Source organism: Notolepis coatsorum (assembly GCF_963971535.1).
Source record: "Notolepis coatsorum genome assembly, chromosome: 20".
NCBI classification, from domain to species: Eukaryota; Metazoa; Chordata; class Actinopteri; order Aulopiformes; family Paralepididae; genus Notolepis; species Notolepis coatsorum.
Genome location: NC_140184.1, coordinates 56,887,807 through 56,911,532, shown reverse-complemented (window position 1 = coordinate 56,911,532; position 23,726 = coordinate 56,887,807). Strand labels below are relative to the sequence as shown.

Sequence of the window (23,726 nt, the reverse complement as noted above, 5' to 3'; positions counted from 1 at the left end):
AGGAGATTTTGAGCCGCTACGGCCATAGTCTACAGTCCCGTGCGCAGCGTTTCCATGACTGGGTGTATGATCCGCAGGCCTCGCCGCGCTCACAGATGCACAACTTCGTCCGCATAAGCCGAGCCTGGTTAATAACCGACCCCACAGGGCCCACTGTCTTGGAACGTATCGTTATGGACCGCTTCGTTAGAACCCTCCCTTATGACACAAAGAAACAGGCGAGTCAGGCGGACCCCCGCTCCGTGGAGCAGCTAGTGAACATTGTGGAGGCTCACCAAGTAACGCGGGAGCTACTCAAAGGGGGTCGAGGGGAAAAGCCAGAGAGACTGAAAATGAGGAGGGGTCCCGACGAGCCCAGCCCAAGGGGCCGGGTTGAGAATGCAGGTGATCCCGAACTACCCCGAAGAAGGCCACTGTTTGACCGGGACCAAAGACGCTGCTATGACTGTGGCGAGCCAGGGCATCTCTCATGGGCCTGTCCAGGCAGGGAAGTGTCCATGCCATCAGCGGCAGCTTCAGACCCCTGCGGTAAAAGCGTGGACAAAACCATGGAACGCATAAAGGAGCGTTTCCATTGGCCGGGCATGAAGAGAGCGGTAGAGGACTACTGCAGGAGCTGCCCAGAGTGTCAACGCGCAGCGGCAAAGGTACACTATAAAAACCCTCTGATCCCATTACCCATCATTGAGACACCGTTCTCAAGAATCGCCCTGGACGTTGTTGGCCCACTAGTCAAATCAGCCAGAGGCCACCAGTATATACTGGTAATCATAGACTATGCAACACGTTACCCCGAAGCCATCCCGTTATGTACGGTGACGGCCAAAATTGTAGCACGAGAGCTATTTAATTTGTTTAGTTGAGTGGGAATTGCCGATTCCATTCTCACTGATCAGGGCTCGTGCTTTATGTCGCGAGTCATAAAGGAAATGTGTAAACTCATGAAAGTGGAACAGTTGAGAACCTCCATATACCATCCACAGACAGATGGGTTGTGCGAACGTTCTAACAAAACACTAAAAAGCATGCTGAGAAAGGTGATGGAAAAGGATGGGAAGAATTGGGATCAGTTGTTGCCCTTTCTGATGTTCTCTGTGCGTGAGGTCCCACAGGCTTCCACTGGCTTCTCGCCGTTTGAGCTGCTCTACGCCCGTAAGCCGCAGGGTCTCCTGGACATCGCAAAAGAGATTTGGGAGGAACAGCCGTCGCCCCACCGGTCTCTCATAGAGCATGTGCAGGTGATGAGAGACAGAATGAAGGCGCTCTGGCCGGTGGTAAGATAACATATGCAACAGGCCCAAGACGCACAGAAGCGCATTTATGATCGGGGCACACAGCCACGTGAGTTTAAGGTGGGAGACCGGGTCCTCGTACTGGTTCCGACAGCGGAGTGTAAATTCCTAGTGAAATGGCAGGGCCCATACGAGATAATTTAAAAAGTGGGTCCCGTCAACTATAAGGTCCACCAGCCCGACCGTAGGAAGCATCGACAGCTATACCATGTTAACCTGTTAAAGAAATGGCATGCCCGGGATGTGTTGCTCTCGCCCCCCCCCCCCCCCCCCCCTTTTGGCGCAGCAGGTGACAGAGGCAGCCGATGTTCACGCCGACCCAACGGCAGGAGCTTCGGGAGCTGGTCCAACAGAACCGGGACGTGTTTTCGGCCATGCCAGGCCGCAACACATTGGCCCAGCACCATATTATCACCAGCCCGGGAGACAAGGTAAAACTGAAGCCCTAAGCTAAGCTAAAAGAGAGGCTGTAAGAAGACCCAAAAAAATGCAGGCTGGGATTAGAAGAGGCAGAGTACCTGGGATTCACAATAGGCCGGGGCAATGTAAAACCGCAGAAGAGGAAAATGTATGCGATAAGGGAGTGGCCTCGCCCTTTAACGAAGAAGCAGGTCAGAACATTCCATGGGCTAGCGAGCTATTATAGGAGGTTTATCCCTAACTTTGCTGCTCGCGCTGCTCCCCTTACAGACTTCACCCAGGCGCGGCGGCCATTCACGGTGAAGTGGACACCGGAGGCGGAGGCAGCGTTCGAGGACCTCAAAACAGCACTCTGTTCGGGACCGGTGCTGGTCTCCCTGAACTTCGACAAGGAGATGACGGTACAAACTGATGCATCAGAGGCGGGCCTGGGGGCGGTCCTCTCCCAGCAGCTGGAGGGTGAGGAACATCCGATTTTATATGTGAGCAGGAAGCTACTACCACACGAGTGCAACTATTCTGTGGTGGAGCGTGAAGGTCTGGCAATTAAATGGGCACTGGAAACGCTCCGTTATTATTTGCTAGGGAGACGGTTTACACTAGTGACAGATACATGCCTTTGTCACCACCCGCCTCGACTACTGCAATGCTCTGTACACGGGCATCGACAAGTCCCTCCTCCGCCGCCTACAACTGGTGCAGAACGCAGCCGCGCGCCTCCTCACCAAAACAAGAAAACATGAACATATCAGCCCAGTTTTGGCCTCGCTCCACTGGCTGCCTGTTAGCTTCAGGATCGATTTTAAATTAGCACTAAATGTTTTTAAATCATTAAATGGCACGGCTCCCTCCTATCTGTCCAAGCTCCTGCACCGCCACACCCCCCACCGATTCCTCAGATCAGCTGACCAGATGCTATTGGTGGTACCCAGAACCAGGCTCAAGACTAGGGGAGACAGAGCTTTCTCCACCGCAGCACCTAGATTGTGGAACAGCCTCCCCCTCAGCGTACGGACTGCCCAGACCATACAGGCTTTTAAATCACTCTTGAAAACCTACCTGTTCTCCTTGGCCTTCCCCCCTACTTAACCACCACTAGACCCCTGGCCCTTCTATCCTCTTTGTTTTACTGTGTCCTACCAGTTTTTATTACTTTCATTGCTTTATTATGTTTTTAATCCTATATCTTGCACCATATTGTTTTGTTTTTGTTGCTTTCATTGCTTTGCTATGTGTTTTTTTTTCTTTCTTTCTTTTAATCTTATACCTTGCCTCACACTATTTTGTTTTTATCAACTTGCTTGTGAAGCACTTTGGTGTCAGCTGCCGCTGCCTGGAAATGTGCTATACAAATAAAACTGACTTGACTTGACTTGACTTGACAGATCACGCTCCACTCGTCTCGTCCACTCGCCAAAGCAAAAGGAACCAATGCCAGGGTGACTCGATGGTTTCTTGAATTGCAGTCATATAACTTTTCTGTCATCCACAGGTCCGGGGTGGCTCATGGCAATGCAGACACCCTCTCCAGGAAGGATGCCTGTTGGGCATCGGACGCTCTTCCCCGACGGTCGGAGCTGGAGGGGGGGTACTGTGGCAACCCCAAGCCACCACTGGGCTTGGTGATTGAAGGACACACCTGTCGTTAGAAGACCTGCGCCTGTTGAGGAGGGGGAACTTAATGGAGCCCAAGAGCACCCTCTCACTCTCTCGTAGCAGTGGAAGGAGACAGGCCGCGGAGCGGAGACGCCGCCCGGCCGACAGAATAATTAATATAAAGTCAGAGAGAGAGTGAGAAGTGTGAAACGTTTGGTTGTTTATTAGAAAATAAAGAAAATCATTTTGGGAACTGCAACCTGTCTGTGTGTTGTTTATCTCTGCCACCCCTACACCTGGAATTGCCACATTATCCTGGAGTGCCACTAACGGAGTTTCCAGCGCATTATCAGCACATTTCTCTGCCAATGTGTTGTTTTTGTCTGCAAGGAAAATCCGCGCTTCTTCTCCGAGTTAACAAAGACGAATACTCTGCCTCGAGATCAGAGGCAGAGCCCATTTCATCGCGGCCAACCAGCACCGCTTCTGACAACAAACCTATCAATTGCGAGTCTGGGTTACACACAAAAGACCAGACCCCCCTCCCGCGATTATAAATGTGCAGGGTGTAGTGAGATGTGTATTGGAATACGTGTGTCGGCCTCCATTGATGAAGGGGCGAGAGTCGCGAGACATGGCAAATACACACAGCTGCCGGGTGGAAAACTCGATTCGAGTTAAAAAATTTTGCCAATGCGTGACCCCACTGTCACCTACCCAAAATAAATGAGAGAGAGAGAGAGAGAGAGAGAGAGAGAGAGAGAGAGAGAGAGAGAGAGAGAGAGAGAGAGAGAGAGAGAGAGAGAGAGAGAGAGGGCAAGAGGGGAGGCCAAATCGGAAAGAAAATACAACTATTACTTTGCCAGTCAATAACAAAAGTGATCGCAGTGGTGAGCAGTCTCGCCAGTCAAGATAGAGGGCTGACTGCTTCTAATTACCGAATCTATTTTGTAATTACATTCTCTCTCTCTCTCTCTCTCTCTCTCTCTCTCTCTCTCTCTCTCTCTCTCTCTCTCTCTCTCTCTCTCTCTCTCTCTCTCTCTCTCTCTCTCTCTCTCTCTCATTTATTTTGATGTCTGTTGCCAAAGTCATCTCAGTCATCAAAGTCATCTCAAAGTCATAATGACAATTTTGGATTATGATTATTACAGTCGCTGATGATATGTACATGTTACTTGTTTATTCCAGATAAGACATACAGTAAATACAAATACTGTACAAATACTGCACTTGTTAATCAGATGCCTATTACTTCCACATAAAAGTGCTGCTTGTGCTGTTCCTTGCACTGTTCTCTCATCTACGTAAGCAAATTACTGTTTTCATGTTTTCATTTTTACGTTATTTTCATTTTTACGTTATTATTATTATTATTATTATTATTATTTTTTTTTTTATTTTTTTTTTATTTTTTTAAATGTTGATCTTAACTGATCACTGTGACTTTATTGCTTTTATCGTTATATATGCCTATGTTTGTGTACAGCACTTTGAGCTACATGACATGTATGAAAGGTGCTTTATAAATACTTACTTACTTACTTACTTACTTACTTACTTACTTACTTACTTACTTACTTACTTACTTACTTACGTTTCTGCAATCTCTGAGTACACATCAACAAGGCATGGTTTTCTTACTTCATTAGTCATAGGCCTTATATCATCTCCAAATCCACGTACATTGGATTACAATTATTTTCGCTGTTCTTATTTAATCTGAACAAACATGTGTTGCACACTTGTCTTAAAAGCTCTTGTACTGATTCATATAAATAGGCCTACATATTTAGGACAAATTATGTCATTGCTGCCTATCAACTTTAATAATTTGTCAGTGTACCATATAGGGGAAATATCTCTAATGAAAATATAATCATGACATTTGAGACAAAAGGTGGTTAAGTGTGTTACCTTATGTTGAATGTGTATTATTTTGAGAGTTTGAACACAATGCTAGCCAGCCAGTCGTAGTTAATTTAATACATTTATTTCATACTGCTACATTTCCACTCTTCTTTTTGTTGTAAATGGTAAATAACACCCATTCACTCACACATTCACACACTGACGGCGGAGGTAACCATGCAAGGTGCCAACCTGCTCACCGGAAGCAATTAGGGGTTAAGTGTCTTTCTCAAGGACACTTCAACACACTGCCTGGGAGAAGCGGGAATCGAACTGGGAACCTTCCGATTACCACTCAACCTCCTGAGCCACTGTCGCCCCCCCCCCTTCGTTGTACTGTACTTGTGCTGTATAATGACAATACATTTAAATCTAATCTCGTGGTAGCAGCTAGCATCCAGCAGCACCTCGAAGGTTAAGCTAAGCTAAAGCGATTGGCGAGCAACACAATTGTTGCAGTGTTTCTACAAGGCAGGTGTTTCTACTGTTTTTAGCTGTGACCAGCTGCTCTATATAGGTCACTCGGTTGATCCAAAAAGTTCCCCACCCTCTAGTGGCCACAGTTTTCGCCCTAGATGGCTGAAGTCTTGCATGGAGATTAATTGTGTGTGTGTGAAGGTGTGTGTACAGTATGTGTGTGTGTGTGTGTGTGTGTGGGTGTGGGTGTGTGTGTGTGTGTGTGTGTGTGTGGGTGTGGGTGTGGGTGTGTGTGTGTCTGTGTCTGTGTGTGTGTGTGTGTGTGTGTGTATGTGTGTGTGTGTGTGTGTGTGTGTGTGTGTGTGTGTGTGTGTGTGTGTGTGTGTTTTCATGGCTAAAAGGGGGCGTGTCAATGGGAGTGGCCTTTTGCAAAAAGACGCACCATTTCCAAGGGGACTCACAGACGTGCACAAGAATGTGTGGAAAGGTTGGTCATGACCAGCTGGTTAACTGTCCATGCAGCCAACTGGTCAATGGTCAGTGTGTGGCAGTGGTCTATAATACAAATTTGCATAACTTCTAAATAGATTCATGTAACATGGTACATTTTTGTGGAAAGGCCCCACACACACACACACACACACACACACACACACACACACACACACACACACACACACACACACACATGACCTTTTAAGCCAGGTCATGTTTTTAAGCCAGGTCACGTTTTAAGCCAAGTCATGTTTTTGAGCCTGGTCATGTTTTTAAGCCAAGTCATGTTTTTGTTATTCAATTGAATTATTTAAAGTTCAAGGAAATCCACTGTTAAAAAGAAAAAAAGATTTTAATCCCTTTAGCCCGATCGGCCCGAGATTTATTTCACGTCATAAATAGATCAATACAGTCCGTATTAAGTAATGATTAGTTTCTTTTTTAAATGTAGCCAAGAGTAAAGACCCTAACCCTATCAAAACAGCAGTCAAATTGTATATTTTCAGCACTACGTTTATTTACCAATGATTTTAAGTGTTAGCGAAATATGAGCTTATAAAAATCTCTGCGCATTGCATCGGAAACTGGATGATTTAGACCAGGGGTGTCAAGCTCATTTTCACAGAGGGCCACATCAGCATTATGGTTGCCCTCAAAGGTCCAACGACTGTATAAATGTTAATGTAATGTAAAATAAATGTAGCTACTCATTTACATATTGTTAAACATGTTGTTTCTGTATTTATTACTTATTCAAGTTATACATATTGCATATGCATTTGCATAGATGTAAAAATATATGTTAGCTGATGTAATGTTAACAAATAATTTTAGTTTATCAGAACCCCATATTACTCCATCAATCAATGATCAAACCATTCAAGTAAATAACAAAGAAGAATATCATCAAATACAAGCTATGACATTAAGTTTGTTCAAAACCTTTTTGTCACAGTCAAGAGGGGCAGAACTAACACCTGTGAGCTGCAAAGAACACGTGGGACAGATGTAGCAGATGTTACAAAAACAAATGGCTGCACACAACCTTGCAGAGGCCATACATCCAACTAATGGAAGATAGTTTAATTAACTTTAATTAACAGATTGCAGAATGGGTACAGTACAGTACAGCTCAATACACACAATTGTTAAGGGGATGCAGACCAGAGAAAGACGTTCGACTTGTTTACATCAGGGTCCCCCATTTTCAATTCGTAATGAAATTGCTATTATGTGTCTGCATGAACACACAACTGTAACTGTACTCAAAAATAACAAAATAAGGGTTGTCTCAGTTCACAACTATATTGGTCAAGTTTTGAGTGGGACTTGTTTGCGTCCCTACAGCTTCTTATTCAATTGAGCGATGCTCGGTTATGTCACACAGCCAGTTTGCATCTGACAGTTCAGACAATATTTCTTCAACCCTTTGTTACCTATTCTGCCTGGATCTCTTTTGTATTTTGGGCTGTAAAATTGTCAAAGAATGACTGAGGAGTAAGTGCTTTTGGCTTTTTTCCTTTGTTACTTCATCAATACCTCAGATGTTCAACATACATGTATGTGTAAGAATGTGTAATAACTAAGGCTGTCAAAGTTAAAGCTTTATTAACGCATTAACCCACAATTCTTTTAACGCCGCTATTTTTTAACCCAACATTTTTTTTATTTATTTTTTTACCAGAGCTCTTGGGGGCCACATCAAATGACGTGGCGGGCCACATTTGGCCCGCGGGCCATGAGTTTGACACCTATGATTTAGACGCAAAGAAATAATGCTGTCATGAAATCGTTATAGTCCTAAGAAAGAGAAGACCCAGGGCTTTCGATGGACATCGAAATTTCATAAAACTACACTACCCAGCTCACACCAGCCACTGTCAAAGCTGCAGCCGGCTGACGTGGGGAAAAATACGTGATTTTCGTGATTATATCTCACGTGCAGTGATGCCACAGATTACTTGTAAAAGTAATACGATTACTGATTACTGATTACTCCTTTAAAAAGTAATCCAAGTTACTTTACTGATTACTTGATTATCAGAGTAACTTAGTTACTTTGAAAGTAACTAGGTTACGAAGTCGTCGTCGTTCCCCCAACAGTTTTTTTAAACGCTTTATTGAAAGTGCATAAATTGTTTTTAACTTGTTTCTCTGCACATAACGTAAATTGTTAAACTAGTGCTTCAGCTTCTGTACCATCAAGTATGGTAAAGCAACAGTCTATGATGCTCACAGCATTAGAGCAGCCAGCCAGTGGTTTTACAAAACCAGTGTATCTATTCACATCTAACAAATGCAGGCTGAACTATTCAATTATATCAACTGTAACTATTAAATTGTTTTTATAAATGTCTCTCTATAAACATACAATCAGTCTCTCTTTAACATGTAAATTAACTGTAAATCTGGCAAATAAGAGCTTTTGCTCTGCCACCATCAAATATACATTAATCAATAGGGAAAGTCCTCCTGTACCTGAATGAATGAATGAATGAAAACTTTATTTAACAGATTGCAGAATGGGTACAATATACAGTACGGCTCAATACACACAATTGTTAAGGGGATGCAGACCAGAGAAAGACGTTTGTCTTGTTTACATCAGGGTCCCCCATTTTCAATTCATAGTCGAAGCGTCGGCTAGTGTTGTGATTCCAGATGCTTTCAATGCAATTGGATGTGCTGTTTTTAGCGGTAGACAGTATTTTGACTGAGGCTACGTTTAAACGAGCGTTTTGGGGTGGAAGTCTGAACAGAAACCGCAAAAGTCTTCTTGTGGTTTCACTTCGTTTAGACAAGCGTTTTGTAAATGAATTCTCAGACGAACATAACAACGGTGCCCTGCTGTCACACGATTGGCGCATATGTCACATGACGTGCTGTGAAGACCCGCCCTACTCTGCCTCTGATTCGCAGACTGTGGATGGGGAATGTGATTGGGCCAAAGCAGAGTCACTCACAGACAGAGAGTCCAGTCACGCCGCGGGGACACATTCTTGTGTAACCCTTTCACTGCCACACCACGTCACTCCATAATAATAATAATAAGAAAAACAGCTCAAAATGTATTTTTGACTGTCGAAAACGAAATAAAATACTGCATTCCGCCTGCATTATGAATTTATGATGAGATAGTAACGAAATAGTAATGCACAGCCACTTGGACAAGTAACTGCAATCAGATTACTGGCTTTTAAAGATTAACGCGTTAGATTACTATTTTCGGGGGAAAGTAATCAGATTACAATAACGCGTTACTTAGTAACGCGTTACCGGCATCACTGCTCACGTGTCAAACAAACCTGAAAGTTATTGCCATAAAATACAACGTATATTGTTTCTTTACCTTTCTGTGAACGTCTAGAAAAAAAAACGCGCCACAATCCGGTAAAAATACAAAAGTAACTCTATTTACAGTAGATTTCATTCACGGTCTTTGCTGCCCTGTAACGGGCGCCTGGTGATACTAAATCCAGATTTAACTCTGCCATTGAAAAAGGGAGATTTGGCCCGATCCAAAGATGTAGGCCTGATATTCTATATTCATATTTCAAATTGCGTCCGGATGGCAAAATTCAGTACTGTATCTAAAAAAACCTGTAAATCATCTGCCCTTAATTTGTCATGTCTGGTCAATGTTAGCATGGTGTTATTCACCGTCATAGATGAAACAAATAATTATAATAATAATTTATATTCTCCTTTGGTTCATTACAATTTACTCAAGCATAGTAACAGACACAATATTTCTGACACTAGGAATACATTCACTGAGGTCCATAGATGTCCTTAGATGTCCTTAGATACCAAGAACATGCAAATGGCCCTGTAGAAGTGGAGCAATCTTCCATTTACTTGGGTATGTACTTTTAGTAAAATGTTCTGAAAATATGTCTAGGGCTTTGGTTAAATTCAATAAATGCATGATGTTTCCAAACCCAATCAGTAATCGTTCTTAAATTATTGTGATCTCAATATTGACCAAAATTATTATGATTTTTTAGGTTGTTTATAAATGACCAAAGTCTGTCTCTGACTTTTAGCAAGATAATCTTAATCTGGGACACTGCACACTGGAAAGCAGATTGTGAGATGAATAGAAGATTGACCTCCATGTTGATGTCAAACACATACTCACAGTGTGAACATTTAACATTGTTCCAGTTTTGAATGATTAAAAGTGGCAATGCTAATGCTACTGTGTGTTTTTGTATGTGGCATCAAGTTGACATAATTTCTTCTGTAAAGCCACGGCAGGGTGCGGCGCTTCAATGTCTCGTGTCAGTGGGCATCAGCTTTGACTTCATTGAGGCCATAAAATGTCTCCAGTCCCAACAACGTCTGGGTCAGTACATTTGTAAAAAAAAAAAAATTAAGTTAGTAGAAGATGATAAGCATTAGATTGAACCCTTTCACTACCACACTACAGGAAACCTTGGTGTGTAGTGTGGTAGTGAAAAGGGTTAACCCTTTGTCGTGTGGCAGTGAAAGGGTTAATCTTATGCATTGTCACAGTGAGAGGGTTAACCGTTTGGTAGTGTGGCAGTGAAAGGGTTAAAGAGGTCCTTCTGCATTATTGCATTAATTTCCCAGTGCGAGGACGTGTTTAGTGGAGGGCTGAAGGAGGCCGCGTGGCCGACCTGGTGACGCACAACTTACCTCCAGGCCGTTGATCCTCAGCAGGTTGAAGTGGTTCAGGCGGTAGATGAGGAAGGAGCGCCACAGGGCCAGGCTCACCACAGGGTTGCCCTCTGGTTGGATGGTCAGCTGGTCCAGACGCCTCACCTGAGCGAGCGCCGCCAGCTGGGGCAGACGATTGATGTTGGTCTCCAAGAAGATCAGGTGCTGTTCAGTAAACAAATCGCATTTTAAAGGGATAGTTCTGATTTTTGTTGGAACCCTAGCCATATTTCTTAGTTATCGATGATGTTGGTGACTTGTAGAATCCATTCTCAGCACAATTCATGCTGTTCCTCATACTACCTCCACAAACTAATCCAAGGTCAACAGGGTCAAGTTCCTGTCCATAAAAGCTGACTGAACCTCTATGAAACTTACTTCACAGTAAACACAAAGTAGATGTTAGTGAGCCTCAGTCAGCTTGTACAGACAGGAGCTCAACCCCATTGACTTGACATGGATTTGTGTGGCTAACTATCCAGAGCTGGTGTGAGGAACAGCATGGATTGAGCTGAGAAAGGACTCTACCGATCAACAACATCATGGGTCAGTAAGAACCAGGGTGAGGGTTCCATGGAGTCAACAGTCAATCGATCGATCTGATTGATCGATGCCCCATCAGACTGTAATAGTAGATCAGACTGTAATAATAATAATAATAATAATAATAATACACTTTATTTGTATAGCACCTTTCATACAGAAACTGCAGCTCAAAGTGCTTCACAACAGAAAAAAGACAGGCATACAATGAGCACATAAAGTGCAGACATATAAAATCACAGTTTTTCACATTAGGATCTAACATCCCAGCAGGCAACCTTGTTTATTGTTTGATTCAGTTTTAAATAGACAATAATAAAAAGAGTAAGATAAAATAGACAGAGTAAAATAGTGCAATAGTGCAGTAATAGTAGATCAGACTGTAATAGTAGACCAGACTGTAATAGTAGATCAGACTGTAATGGTAGATCAGACTGTAATAGTAGATCAGACTGTAATAGTAGATCAGACTGTAATAGTAGATCAGACTGTATAGTAGATCAGACTGTAATAGTAGACCAGACTGTAATAGTAGATCAGACTGTATAATAGTAGATCAGACTGTAATAGTAGACCAGACTGTAATAGTAGATCAGACTGTAATAGTCGATCAGACTGTAATAGTAGATCAGACTGTATAGTAGATCAGACTGTAATAGTAGACCAGACTGTAACAGTAGATCAGACTGTATAATAGTAGATCAGACTGTAATAGTAGACCAGACTGTAATAGTAGATCAGACTGTAATAGTCGATCAGACTGTAATAGTAGATCAGATTGTATAATAGTAGATCAGACTGTAATAGTAGACCAGACTGTAATAGTAGATGTGAAATCTTAGTAGTGAAATCTTATTAGATAGGGTGAAACCAGTACTAGTAGGCACAATCTATAGACCGCCAGAACAGAGTGGCTTCTATGACACACTTGATGGGTGTTTAGCTGGGGTGGAGGGTGTAGAAAAAATTCTTATTGGGGACTGGAACACGGATATGCTACGTAAAGCAGCACCCGTCTTCAAGGCCTTCAGTAGGTTTTCTGATCGCACGGTTTCAGCCAGCTAATCACCCAACCCACAAAGGTATGTAATTCAACACAAACCACCATTGACCTCATTTTGACCTCTGACAAGTCCATGATCTCCAATAAAGGGGTGATAGCATGCGGGTTAAGTGATCATTATATGATTTTCTGTACCCGCAAAAAGCTAAAACAAAAGGCCGGCTGTCACAAAACAGTCACATCTAGGGACCTCAAAACCTACTCTAGAGAGGCCTTTAACCAAGAATTGGAGAGCATGGACTGATCAAATGAACTCAGTGGTACACAGGTTGAAGAAACATGGCTTGGATTCAAAACCAAATTCACAACAATACTCAACAACATGGCACCCCTAAGAACCACCAGGGTTAAAAATCGCGCTGAGCCATGGATGCACACTGAAATACTGGCCGCTATGAAAACCAGAGACAAAAAATGCTCTGAACTTCATAAAAGTCAGACAAAGCTTTCCAAAAGCTCAAACAGTGAACTCCAAGCCCACGTGGTTGAACAAAAAATTCAAAGAAACAGACTAAGAAATGACGTAAACACCATGATCAAAACCGCAAAAAAAAAATTCATCAATGACAAAACTGAGGAAAACAAAAACAAACCATGTGAACTTTGGAAATTACTCAATAATCAACTAGGCTGCAGTAAAAAACTTAAAACCAGATTCTCAAACATAAACATAAAGACGGACAACACGCTCATCACAGACAAGCTGGATGTAGCCAATTACATAAACAACTTCTTCACAAACATAGCCACAACACTAATAATAATAATAATAATAATAGATCAAATTCATATAGCGTCTTTCATAGAACCCAAGGTCGCTTCACAATCAGGACAAAAAATAGGGCTAGGGAATAGGGGGGGGGGGATGGGGGAAGGTAAGGGATAATGGATAATGGACCTAATCTAATCTAAACTAACTGATGGGGAAAAGCCTTGGTGAAGAGGTGTGTTTTTAGAGCAGATTTGAAGGTGTCCAGGGCCCCGTTCCCCGTACCTGGCTAACTGAGTTAGCCGGATAATTTTCAGCATAGCTTGACTTAAGCCAGACATTTCCATTCCCCGACGTCGGATTTTCTAAATCGCCATGGTAACAGATCAGAAAGTTTGAACCTGGTCGAGGGCAGGGTTAAGTTCAGTTAGCTGGATGAACCATGGCCACGCCCCCGCAAAGAAATGCAAGCTCGCTTCCTGAAATATTTCTCACAGTCTAGATCCCATTATGCCATTCTGAATTATGTTTTTGTGCTTCGTTTGAAATGTAAAATAATAGGTCTACCTAAAATGCTGATAATAAATCATATTCAGCCTATGAATTTACTTTGTCCTATATAATGCACGTCATATTTATACGGATACGGCGCTCGCGACACACACAGTTATTTTAATAACGGACTAAACGGATCATTGCAAATCTGAATCCTGCAGGGATATTTTAATGAATGAAACCTATCGGGTGTTTGGCTCTGATTAGTTTAATATTCTTCGCTGTGTATTTGCTTAACGGAGCACCCGGATGCGTTTCATTCAAGCTGAAGCGTCTATGCGCGGATTGTGGATATGAATTATGAGGAATCTGAATCTGTGGAGTTTTTAATTGTATCACTGTCACTGTGACAGTGTCACACGTTATTGTGATATTGTAACTGGGATTAAAATATATGAGGAGATGCGCTGTTTGATGGATTTGATGACGTGACGTGACTTGATAAATTGAATGAGCCTTTGACGTTTTTGATGAATGAATTTGAGAAAATGCATTTATCTTTTCAAGCACTGTTATCTGATGATGAACATGAGGTGTCACTGGTATAAACCAAAGGGTAATCAATTCAATGCATGTATGGATTAGGTCCGAAACAGATTAAAACCTGATTAATAGTGTAACTGCAAGCCTCCCTCCAAGCCTCTCTTTGGAAACCATGTATTTATATAGTACATAATACCTAAGCACATACAGTACAGATATCCTCATAATATAATTCGTATCAATTAGATATACTATTTGGGCTTGTTTTTATCCTTATTCTGAAAGAGTTGAACAAATTATTTTCTCTAGCAAGATCTCATTTGATTATTCATTCCATAAGCCTACTGCCAGCAGGCACGTTTAAAGAAATATAATCTGATTGATTGGGGTAATGAGGGACTTAAAATTAGCCTATAGATTATGCATTTAACTTGTCGGCGAGGCTATTGAGCCGTACTGCATTGTACCCATTCTGCAATATGTTAATAACGTTTTAAATCAATCAATCAATCAATGCCGTTAGAAGATCAGGATTTCTGCGATCGACACCTGCTGTCTTTTCAGCTGAGGCGGCCGCGCGCAATTATCCTGAGTCTCAAGTCTGGTTCAAATGAACAAGACTGAATCCACCTTCGAGGAACAGGAACATCCCGGATTCAAACATCGGGTTAATTGAATCTGGATAATGGGACTTTTGATCGACTTAGTTGAACCAGGTACGGGGAATAGGGCCCAGGGTTGGTAAACTGGTAAACAAACTACCCTCTCACTCAGGGCATTATGGGGTAGAACACATAGTAGCATACTACCAAAACCTAGGGGTCGCAAAGACGACTTCAAACTAGACATGGTAACAACCGACGAGGTACTCAAAAAACTGAGCGCCCTCCAACCTAACAAGGTCACTGGCCATGACAACATCCCCTCCAAATTCCTCAGAGACTCAGCAGCCACCATCACCCCAGTCATCACACACATAATAAACCTCTCCATAAAACAGGGACACGTCCCCAAGGACTTCAAAATTGCGAGAGTGACCCCTCTGCACAAAAAGGGCAGCAAATTAGACCCAGGCAACTACTGCCCTGTTTCTATTCTTACCTCCATCTCGAAAGTCATGGAGAAAATAGTCTACGAACAGGTCGAAAAGTACCTGGCGGAAAAAAATCGAATCTACGAATTCCAATCTGGCTTCAGAACATCCCACTCCACTGACACATGCCTTCTCTATTTGAACGACCACATCAAACAAGAGGTGAATGCGGGACCCTGATGTAAACAAGACAGGTTTGCATCCCCTTAAAAATTGTGTGTATTGAGCCGTACTGTATTGTACCCATTCTGCAATCTGTTAAATAAAGTTTTCATTCATTCATTCATAGATCAGACTGTAATGGTAGATCAGACTGTAATAGTAGATCAGATTGTAATAGTAGATCAGACTGTAATGGTAGATCAGACTGTAATAGTAGATCAGATTGTAATAGTAGATCAGATTGTAATAGTAGATCAGACTGTAATGGTAGATGAATGAATGAATGAATGAATGAATGAATGAATGAATGAATGAATGAATGAATGAATGAATGAATGAATGAATGAATGAATGAATGAATGAATGAATGAAAACTTTATTTAACAGATTGCAGAATGGGTACAATACAGTACGGCTCAATACACACAATTGTTAAGGGGATGCAGACCTGAGAAAGACGTTTGTCTTGTTTACATCAGGGTCCCCCATTTTCAATTCATATAGACATTTATGACATACACAACATACATGACATTTATGGCATAGGGACATATAGGTATTTAGTACTGATACATTTGTGACATAAACGGTATTCAAATATACAGTACTGTTACCCCTAGATCCTGACAGAGTATATACATATGATGGGGAGGGGACTGTCTATTAGGAGGTGGTGGGGGTTTTGGGCATTTACGGTGGCCAGTTTCGAATTGCAGCCTCCTGTAGGTGCTCTTTAAGAGCGTTTTTGAATGTGGGTAGGGATTCACATTCCTTTACAGCTTTGGGTAGGGCGTTCCACATTGATGTGGCATAATTGCGAAACGTGTTTAGTCCCTTGTTTGAGCCGAATCTGGGTTTAACATGATTTGTTGAGCTTCCTCTGGTGTAGTGGTTTTGGTATTCACTGACCTTTGGGAAGTATTTTGACATGTACATGGGTACCTTAGTCGTATAGTGTATCTTGTAGACCAGGCCCATTGCAAGTTGCTGTACTCTGTCGTCTACTCTAAGCCATCCTAGGTTGTCAAAGTGGGCAGGGGTGAGGTGGGTTCTGGGGGTAAGGTCAAGTAGTAGTCTGACCAGTTTGTTTTGTGATGTTTGTAATCTTGTTTTAAGCGCCTTTGAGGTGCTTTGGTACCATGAGGTCCACGCATAGTCGTAGTACCCTTGAATGAGTGCTCCTGCCAGAGTCTTCAGGGTATTCTTGTTTACCAGAGAGGAGATCCGGTACAATAATCTAGTTCGTTGGTTGACTTTTTTTATTACATTGGATGCCATTTTGTCACAGGAAAGATTTGCCTCTAGGATGGAACCCAGGTAGGTAATTTCGTCTTTCCTTGTGACAAAATTGTCACCCACTGTAACTGAGAAGCGGTCTTGCTGAGTTTGTTATTTGAACCGAAGAGAATGGACTCTGTTTTGCCCATGTGTAATGATAGTTTGTTATCAGCGAGCCATATGCAGATTTTGCCTAGTTCCGAGCTGAGGGTTTTTTCAACCTGCAACTTGTTCTTGTCAGAGACCAGCAGGGCTGAGTCGTCCGCAAACAGGAACAAGTTGCAGTCACAGGCTAACGACATGTCATTTGCATAAATTAGGAAGAGTAGCGGTCCTAGTATGCTTCCTTGTGGAACACCACAGCTCACTGTGAGGGGGGGGGGGGATAGAGTACCGTTTACCTCTACCATCTGTTCTCTCCCCTCCAGGTAGGATTGCATCCAGCTCACTGATAAACTATCAAAACCAATTGCTTTTAGCTTGTCAATCAGAATGGAGTGATTGACAGTGTCGAAGGCCTTTTGTAGGTCCAGCATGACCATGCCGCAGTATTTGCCCGCGTCCACCTCTTGTTTGATGTGGTCATTCAAATAGAGGAGGCATGTGTCAGTGGAGTGGGACGTTCTGAAGCCAGATTGGAATTCGTAGATTAGATTTTTTTTCCGCCAGGTACTTTTCGACCTGTTCGTAGACTATTTTCTCCATGACTTTCTAGATGGAGGTAAGAATAGAAACAGGGCGGTAGTTGCCTGGGTCTAATTTGCTGCCCTTTTTGTGCAGAGGGGTCACTCTCGCAATTTTGAAGTCCTTGGGGACGTGTCCCTGTTTTATAGAGAGGTTTATTATGTGTGTGATGACTGGGGTGATGGCGGCTGCTGAGTCTCTGAGGAATTTGGAGGGGATGTTGTCATGGCCAGTGGCCTTGTTAGGTTGGAGGGCACTCAATATTTTGAATACCTCATCGGTTGTTACCATTTCAAGTTTGAAGTCGTCTTTGTGGACCCCTAGGTTTTTGTAGTATGCTACTATGTGTTCTACCCCATAATGCCCTGAGTGGGAGGGTAGTTTGTTTACCAGTGTTGTGGCTATGTTTGTGAAGAAGATGTTTAAGTAATTGGCTACATCCAGCTTGTCTGTGATGAGCGTGTTGTCCGTCTTTATGTTTATGTTTGAGAATCTGGTTTTAAGTTTTTTACTGCAGCCTAGTTGATTATTGAGTCATTTCCAAAGTTCGCAGGGTTTGTTTTTGTTTTCCTCAGTTTTGTCGTTGATGAAATTTCTTTTTGAGGTTTTGATCATGGTGTTTATGTCATTTCTTAGTCTGTTTCTTTGAATTTTTTGTTTAGCCATGTGGGCTTGGAGTTCACTGTTTGAGCTTTTGGAAAGCTTTGTCTGACTTTTATGAAGTTTAGAGCATTTTTTGTCTCTGGTTTTCATAGCGGCCAGTATTTCAGTGTGCATCCATGGCTCAGCGTGATTTTTAACCCTGGTGGTTCTTAGGGGTGCCATGTTGTTGAGTATTGTTGTGAATTTGGTTTTGAATCCAAGCCATGTTTCTTCAACCTGTGTACCACTGAGTTCATCTGACCAGTCCAAGCTCCCCAGTTCTAGGTTAAAGGCCTCTCTAGAGTAAGTTTTGAGGTCTCTAGATGTGACTGTTTTGTGACAGCCGGCCTTCTGTTTTAGCTTTTTGCGGGAACAGAAAATCATATAATGATCACTTAACCTGCATGCTATCACCCCTTTATTAGAGATCATGGACTTGTCAGAGGTCAAAATGAGGTCAATGGTGGTTTGTGTCGAATCACATACCCTTGTGGGTTGGGTGATTAGCTGGCTGAAACCGTGCATTCAGAAAATCTACTGAAGGCCTTGAAGACGGGTGCTGCTTTACGCAGCATATCCGTGTTCCAGTCCCCAATAAGAATTTTTTCTACCCCCTCCACCCCAGCTAAACATCCATCAAGTGTGTCATAGAAGCCACTCTGTTCTGGCGGTCTATAGATTGTGCCTACTAGTACTGGTTTCACCCTATCTAATAAGATTTCAATCCAAACAGTTTCAATTTCGTCATGGTTAAGGTCAGTACGGTTGATGAATTTGGTATCTTTGTGTATATACACACAGACGCCACCTCCATACTGGTTTCTATCCCTCCTGACTATTGAGTAGTTTTCAATTTAAATTTCTGGATCCTGTACAGATGAGTCTAATTTTGTTTCTGTGAAACACAATATGTTAGCCTTACCGTTTAAAAAGAATTGTTTGATTTCAGCCAGTTTAGGTCTCAGGCTGTTTGTATTAAGGTGGAATAGTAGATCAGACTGTAATAGTAGATCAGACTGTAATAGTAGATCAGACTGTAATAGTAGATCAGATTGTAATAGTAGATCAGACTGTAATAGTAGATCAGACTGTAATAGTAGATCAGACTGTAAATCAGACTAATAGTAGATCAGACTGTATAATATTAGATCATATTGTATAATAGTAGATCAGATTGTATAATAGTAGATCAGACTGTAATAGTAGATCAGACTGTAATAGTAGATCAGACTGTAATGGTAGATCAGACTGTAATAGTAGATCAGACTGTATAGTAGTAGATCAGACTGTAATAGTAGACCAGACTGTAATGGTAGATCAGACTGTAATAGTAGATCGGACTGTAATGGTAGATCAGACTGTAATAGTAGATCAGACTGTAATAGTAGATTAGACTGTAATAGTAGACCAGACTGTAATAGTAGATCAGACTGTAATGGTAGATCAGACTGTATAGTAGATCAGACTGTAATGGTAGATCAGACTGTAATAGTAGATTAGACTGTATAGTAGTAGTCTATATCTTACTATGCCAGCATTCTTAAATTTTTTTGGTGCCTTTTTAAAATGTTCTCCTATCCCCCAATTCCGTTGTTATGCCAATTCCCTCCTGGTTGTTGTGCTACCCTACTGGGAGGGTGTAGACTAGATACATGTAGAGTCATGAAATAGGACTTGCAGCTCCTTTTAGGGTCAATCTAGAGAAATCTACATTACATACAGGTTATCAATGTAGAATGAATGAATCTAACCTATATGAAGTGTGTTTGTAGGACGTGGGCCACCACCACGACAAGCTGCTTGGCATAGATTCTACATTATTGTCTGGGGAGTTCTACTCTAGGGATGTTTGACGCCACGGAAATTCAAACCAGTTGGTGTTTTGATGATGGTGGTGGAACGCGCCTCTACAGAAGTGTCATGATCTGACTGAGAGGGCCGTGGCAGATGGTTTCCATCGTTTTCATGCTCATGAAAGCATTCAGTGACACTTGGGGTGGGGGTCGGCATTGTCACACTGGAAGAGCCCCCTTCCATCCAGGGTGCAGAAATGCTGAGTCACAGGATGGAGACTCAGAATGACTTCATATGTATTGGCATCCATGATCCTGCCCTTGCATGGAATGAGTAGATCAGCTTTTTTTCAAAGTGTGAATCGGGACTATCATGCGAGTCTTGCGACTCATGTGAGGGAATTAGATTATAATGATAATAATAAATAAATATAAAGTCCCCAAATCTTTCTCTGGAAAGAGGCCAATGCCCTCTCGAGTCATATGACATGTTCAATAAAACACTTAATAGGCTAGCTGATTAGTAGGATACATTTGATCCTACATAGCCTACACTAAATCTGCCAGTTTTGGAGTAATAAAAAAAGTGATTCTGAAAATGTGGGTCTCCTGGGGGAAAGGAATAAAGAAAAGAAAGAAGCCCATCATGGAGCTGCTGGATTGGTTACCTGTACATTATCTCTGTGGAGGAAACCAAAAGCTGAGGAGAGCTCTTACTAATAGGTTTGGGAACTTGACCCTGATGCGTGGCAGTGTCGGCACAATGGCGTCGAAGCTGATGTAGCGGAAGGTTATGACAGTGACGGCTGCCGCAGTCTGAACGCCCCAGCCCCTCTCCAGGGCCTCCAGCGCCCCAGGGCCAATCAGACGCAAGATGTCCCCATCCAGCTCGGCCAGGTGGTTGTCAGACAGGGACAGGCTCTGCACACTGCCGCCCCCTGCTTCCGGCAACCTGAACACACACAGGTATTTCAAATGTTTTATTTGAATCCACAGATCAAATCATACATCCATATAATTCAAATGTTACAGAGGTTCAATATACCATGGATACAAAAATCATTGGTAGCATCTCTCAGTAGTAAAAAATGCGAAGCAGCGCCTCTACCACCTGAGACAGTTAAGGAAGTTCAGAGTATCGGGGAAGATACTCCAGTCCTTCTACTCAGGAGCTGTAGAGAGCATCTTGACCGGAAACATCACTGCCTGGTATGGGAACAGCACGGCACAGGACAAGAAGGCCCTACAGAGAGTGGTGCGCTCAGCCGAGCGTACCACGGGTATTGCGCTACCACCCCTGCAGGTTCTATACAACAAGAGGTGCAAATCCAGAGCCTGCAGGATAATGAAAGACCCTTACCACCCCAATAACAGCCTGTTCCAGCTGCTGAGGTCAGGCAGACGCCTGCGAACTCCAGCTACTAGGACGGAGAGGCTTAGGCTTAGCTTCTTCCCCCAGGCCATCAGAGCCCTGAACAATGAACATTGAGAGACACAGAAACTGAACTATCCACACACAAACACACATGAGCACACACACGACACGCACGCTGAGCACGCTCACACACTAGCAGCCACTTTAACACTCATGCCGCACACACGCACACTTATGGCCAGAGGAAAGGCCACTTAAAGTAGTATAGCATCAGGAACAGTGTATTGCACTACTAAAGCTACCTAGCATGTCCTATATGCTCTGTAAATACTAATGTACAGATACCGAGATGGCACACCATGTACCTGTTTATTGCACTGTTTTATTGGATTCTATTAATATGTTGTACCACTGTATTTTATTGGATTCTATTATATGTTGTACCACTGTATTGCACATCGTCGCGGGCAAGACCAGCCGCATTTCATTGTATACCTGTATGCCGTGACAATTAAAACTCTTGACTTGACTTGACTTGACTCTCTGATACCTTTAACAATCAAATCCACAGTTTGATCATATACTGTACACACACAAACAAAATATGACGCTTTTCCAATAATAATAATAAATCTAATTTCTATAGCGCCTTTCATGAAACCCAAGGTCGCTTCACAATCATAACAAAAAATTGGGCTAGGGAAGTAGGGAAAAAAGGGGGGATGAGGGCAGGTAAGGGATAATGGACCAAATCTAATCTAAACTAACTAATGGGGAAAAGCCTTGGTCAAGAGGTGTGTTTTGAGAGCAGTTTTGAAGGTGTCCAGGGTTGGGTCCATTGTACCGGTTCAACTAGAAAGTAGCAAGGAGCCAACGGCCGACATCAGCCTTTAGCTAAGCTAGCTACTAGCCGACATGGCTATCCCGACTGAACCACACGTTAGCACTCGATATTATAACATAGCTAAAGCTAACTAGCTGTCCCTGCCTTTAGCTAAGCCGACATGGCTAGCCTGACTGAACTGTCTAACATGCAACAACTTTCATCTTCAGTCCATCTGCCGAACGACCGTCCTCTTCGTCTTGGCTGGCATAAGCATAACCTCCAATGCTGCATGCGCGAAATAGTCAAACGCAGCTGACGCACGCCGGCCGACTGTACACATCCCTTCGTTGAAACCAATAGTATGTCTGCTGCAGAGCCCCAGAGCTCCAATAGTGAGTATGTCTGCTGCAGAGCCGCAGAGCCAGGAACAAGTCAGACACATTCTACAAACGTGTCTAATGTGAAATATATAAGCATATAAGCAAAACTAGATTTTAGGTCTGTGATGAAAAAGGGCCTCGCGGGAAGGGGGGCCTCGCAAAAAAATTAAAAAATAAAAAAAAATTAAAAAAATTAAAAAAATAATAAATAAACATTTTATTTTTTTTATTTATTATTATTTTTTGTGCGAGGCCCCCCTTCCCGCGAGGCCCTGTGCGAGGCCCCGCACTACTCGCACACCCCCTGAGGCGGCCCTGCCTGTGTGTCTGTGTGTCTGTGTACTGATTCATTCATAAAACAAGGAAGCACTCTAGTATCGATTTAGGACTGGGGGAAGACATTTGTCTTCGTTTGATAACATTAAAAGTAAAGTTAGGCTTTGTTGTCAGCTTCTCAACTCATAAAAAAAAAAGGAGAGAGCAGAGAGAGCTGAGAGAGAGCAGAGAGAGCTGATAGAGCAGAGAGAGAGCTGAGAGAGAGCAGAGAGCTGAGAGAGAGCAGAGAGAGAGCAGAGAGAGCTGAGAGAGCAGAGAGAGCAGAGAGAGAGCAGAGAGAGCTGAGAAAGAGCAGAGAGAGCAGAGAGAGAGCAGAGAGAGCTGAGAAAGAGCAGAGAGCTGAGAGAGAGTAGAGAGAGCAGAGAGAGCAGAGAGAGCAGAGAGAGAGCAGAGAGAGCTGAGAGAGAGCAGAGAGCTGAGAGAGAGTAGAGAGCAGAGAGAGAGTAGAGAGCTGAGAGAGCAGATATAGAGAGCAGAGAGAGAACAGAGCGATCAGAGAGAGCAGAGAGAGCAGAGAGAGCTGAGAGAGAGCAGAGAGAGAGCAGAGAGGGCAGATAGAGCAGAGAGAGAGAGCTGAGAGAGAGCATAGAGCTGAGAGAGAGTAGAGAGAGCTGAGAGCTGAGATAGCAGATATAGAGAGCAGAGAGAGAACAGAGAGCGCAGAGAGAGCTGAGAGAGAGCAGAGAGAGAGCAGAGAGAGCTGAGAGAGCAGAGAGAGAGCAGAGAGGGCAGAGAGAGAGCAGAGAGGGCAGAGAGAGAGCAGAGAGGGCAGATATAGAGAGCAGAGAGAGAGCAGAGAGAGCAGAGAGGGCAGAGAGAGAGCAGAGAGTGCAGAGAGGGCAGAGAGAGAGCAGAGAGTGCAGAGAGAGAGAGCAGAGAGGGCAGAGAGAGAGCAGAGAGGGCAGAGAGAGATCAGAGAGGGCAGATATAGAGAGCAGAGAGAGAGCAGAGAGAGCAGAGAGGGCAGAGAGAGAGCAGAGAGTGCAGAGAGGG

General features: G+C 43.1%; 1 protein-coding gene across 1 annotated transcript in view; it reads right to left on the bottom strand.

Annotated features, from left to right (window-relative positions):
- lrrc49 (leucine rich repeat containing 49) overlaps positions 1 to 23,726 on the bottom strand; it is a gene marked incomplete at both ends in the record, with an annotated part of 262,827 nt that overhangs the window by 24,702 nt on the left and 214,399 nt on the right. The window contains 2 exons of the mRNA XM_084337119.1: positions 10,791 to 10,976; positions 20,534 to 20,768. Of these exons, the coding sequence (XP_084193245.1) occupies positions 10,791 to 10,976; positions 20,534 to 20,768 (421 nt within the window). The remainder of the gene's footprint in view (positions 1 to 10,790; positions 10,977 to 20,533; positions 20,769 to 23,726) is intronic.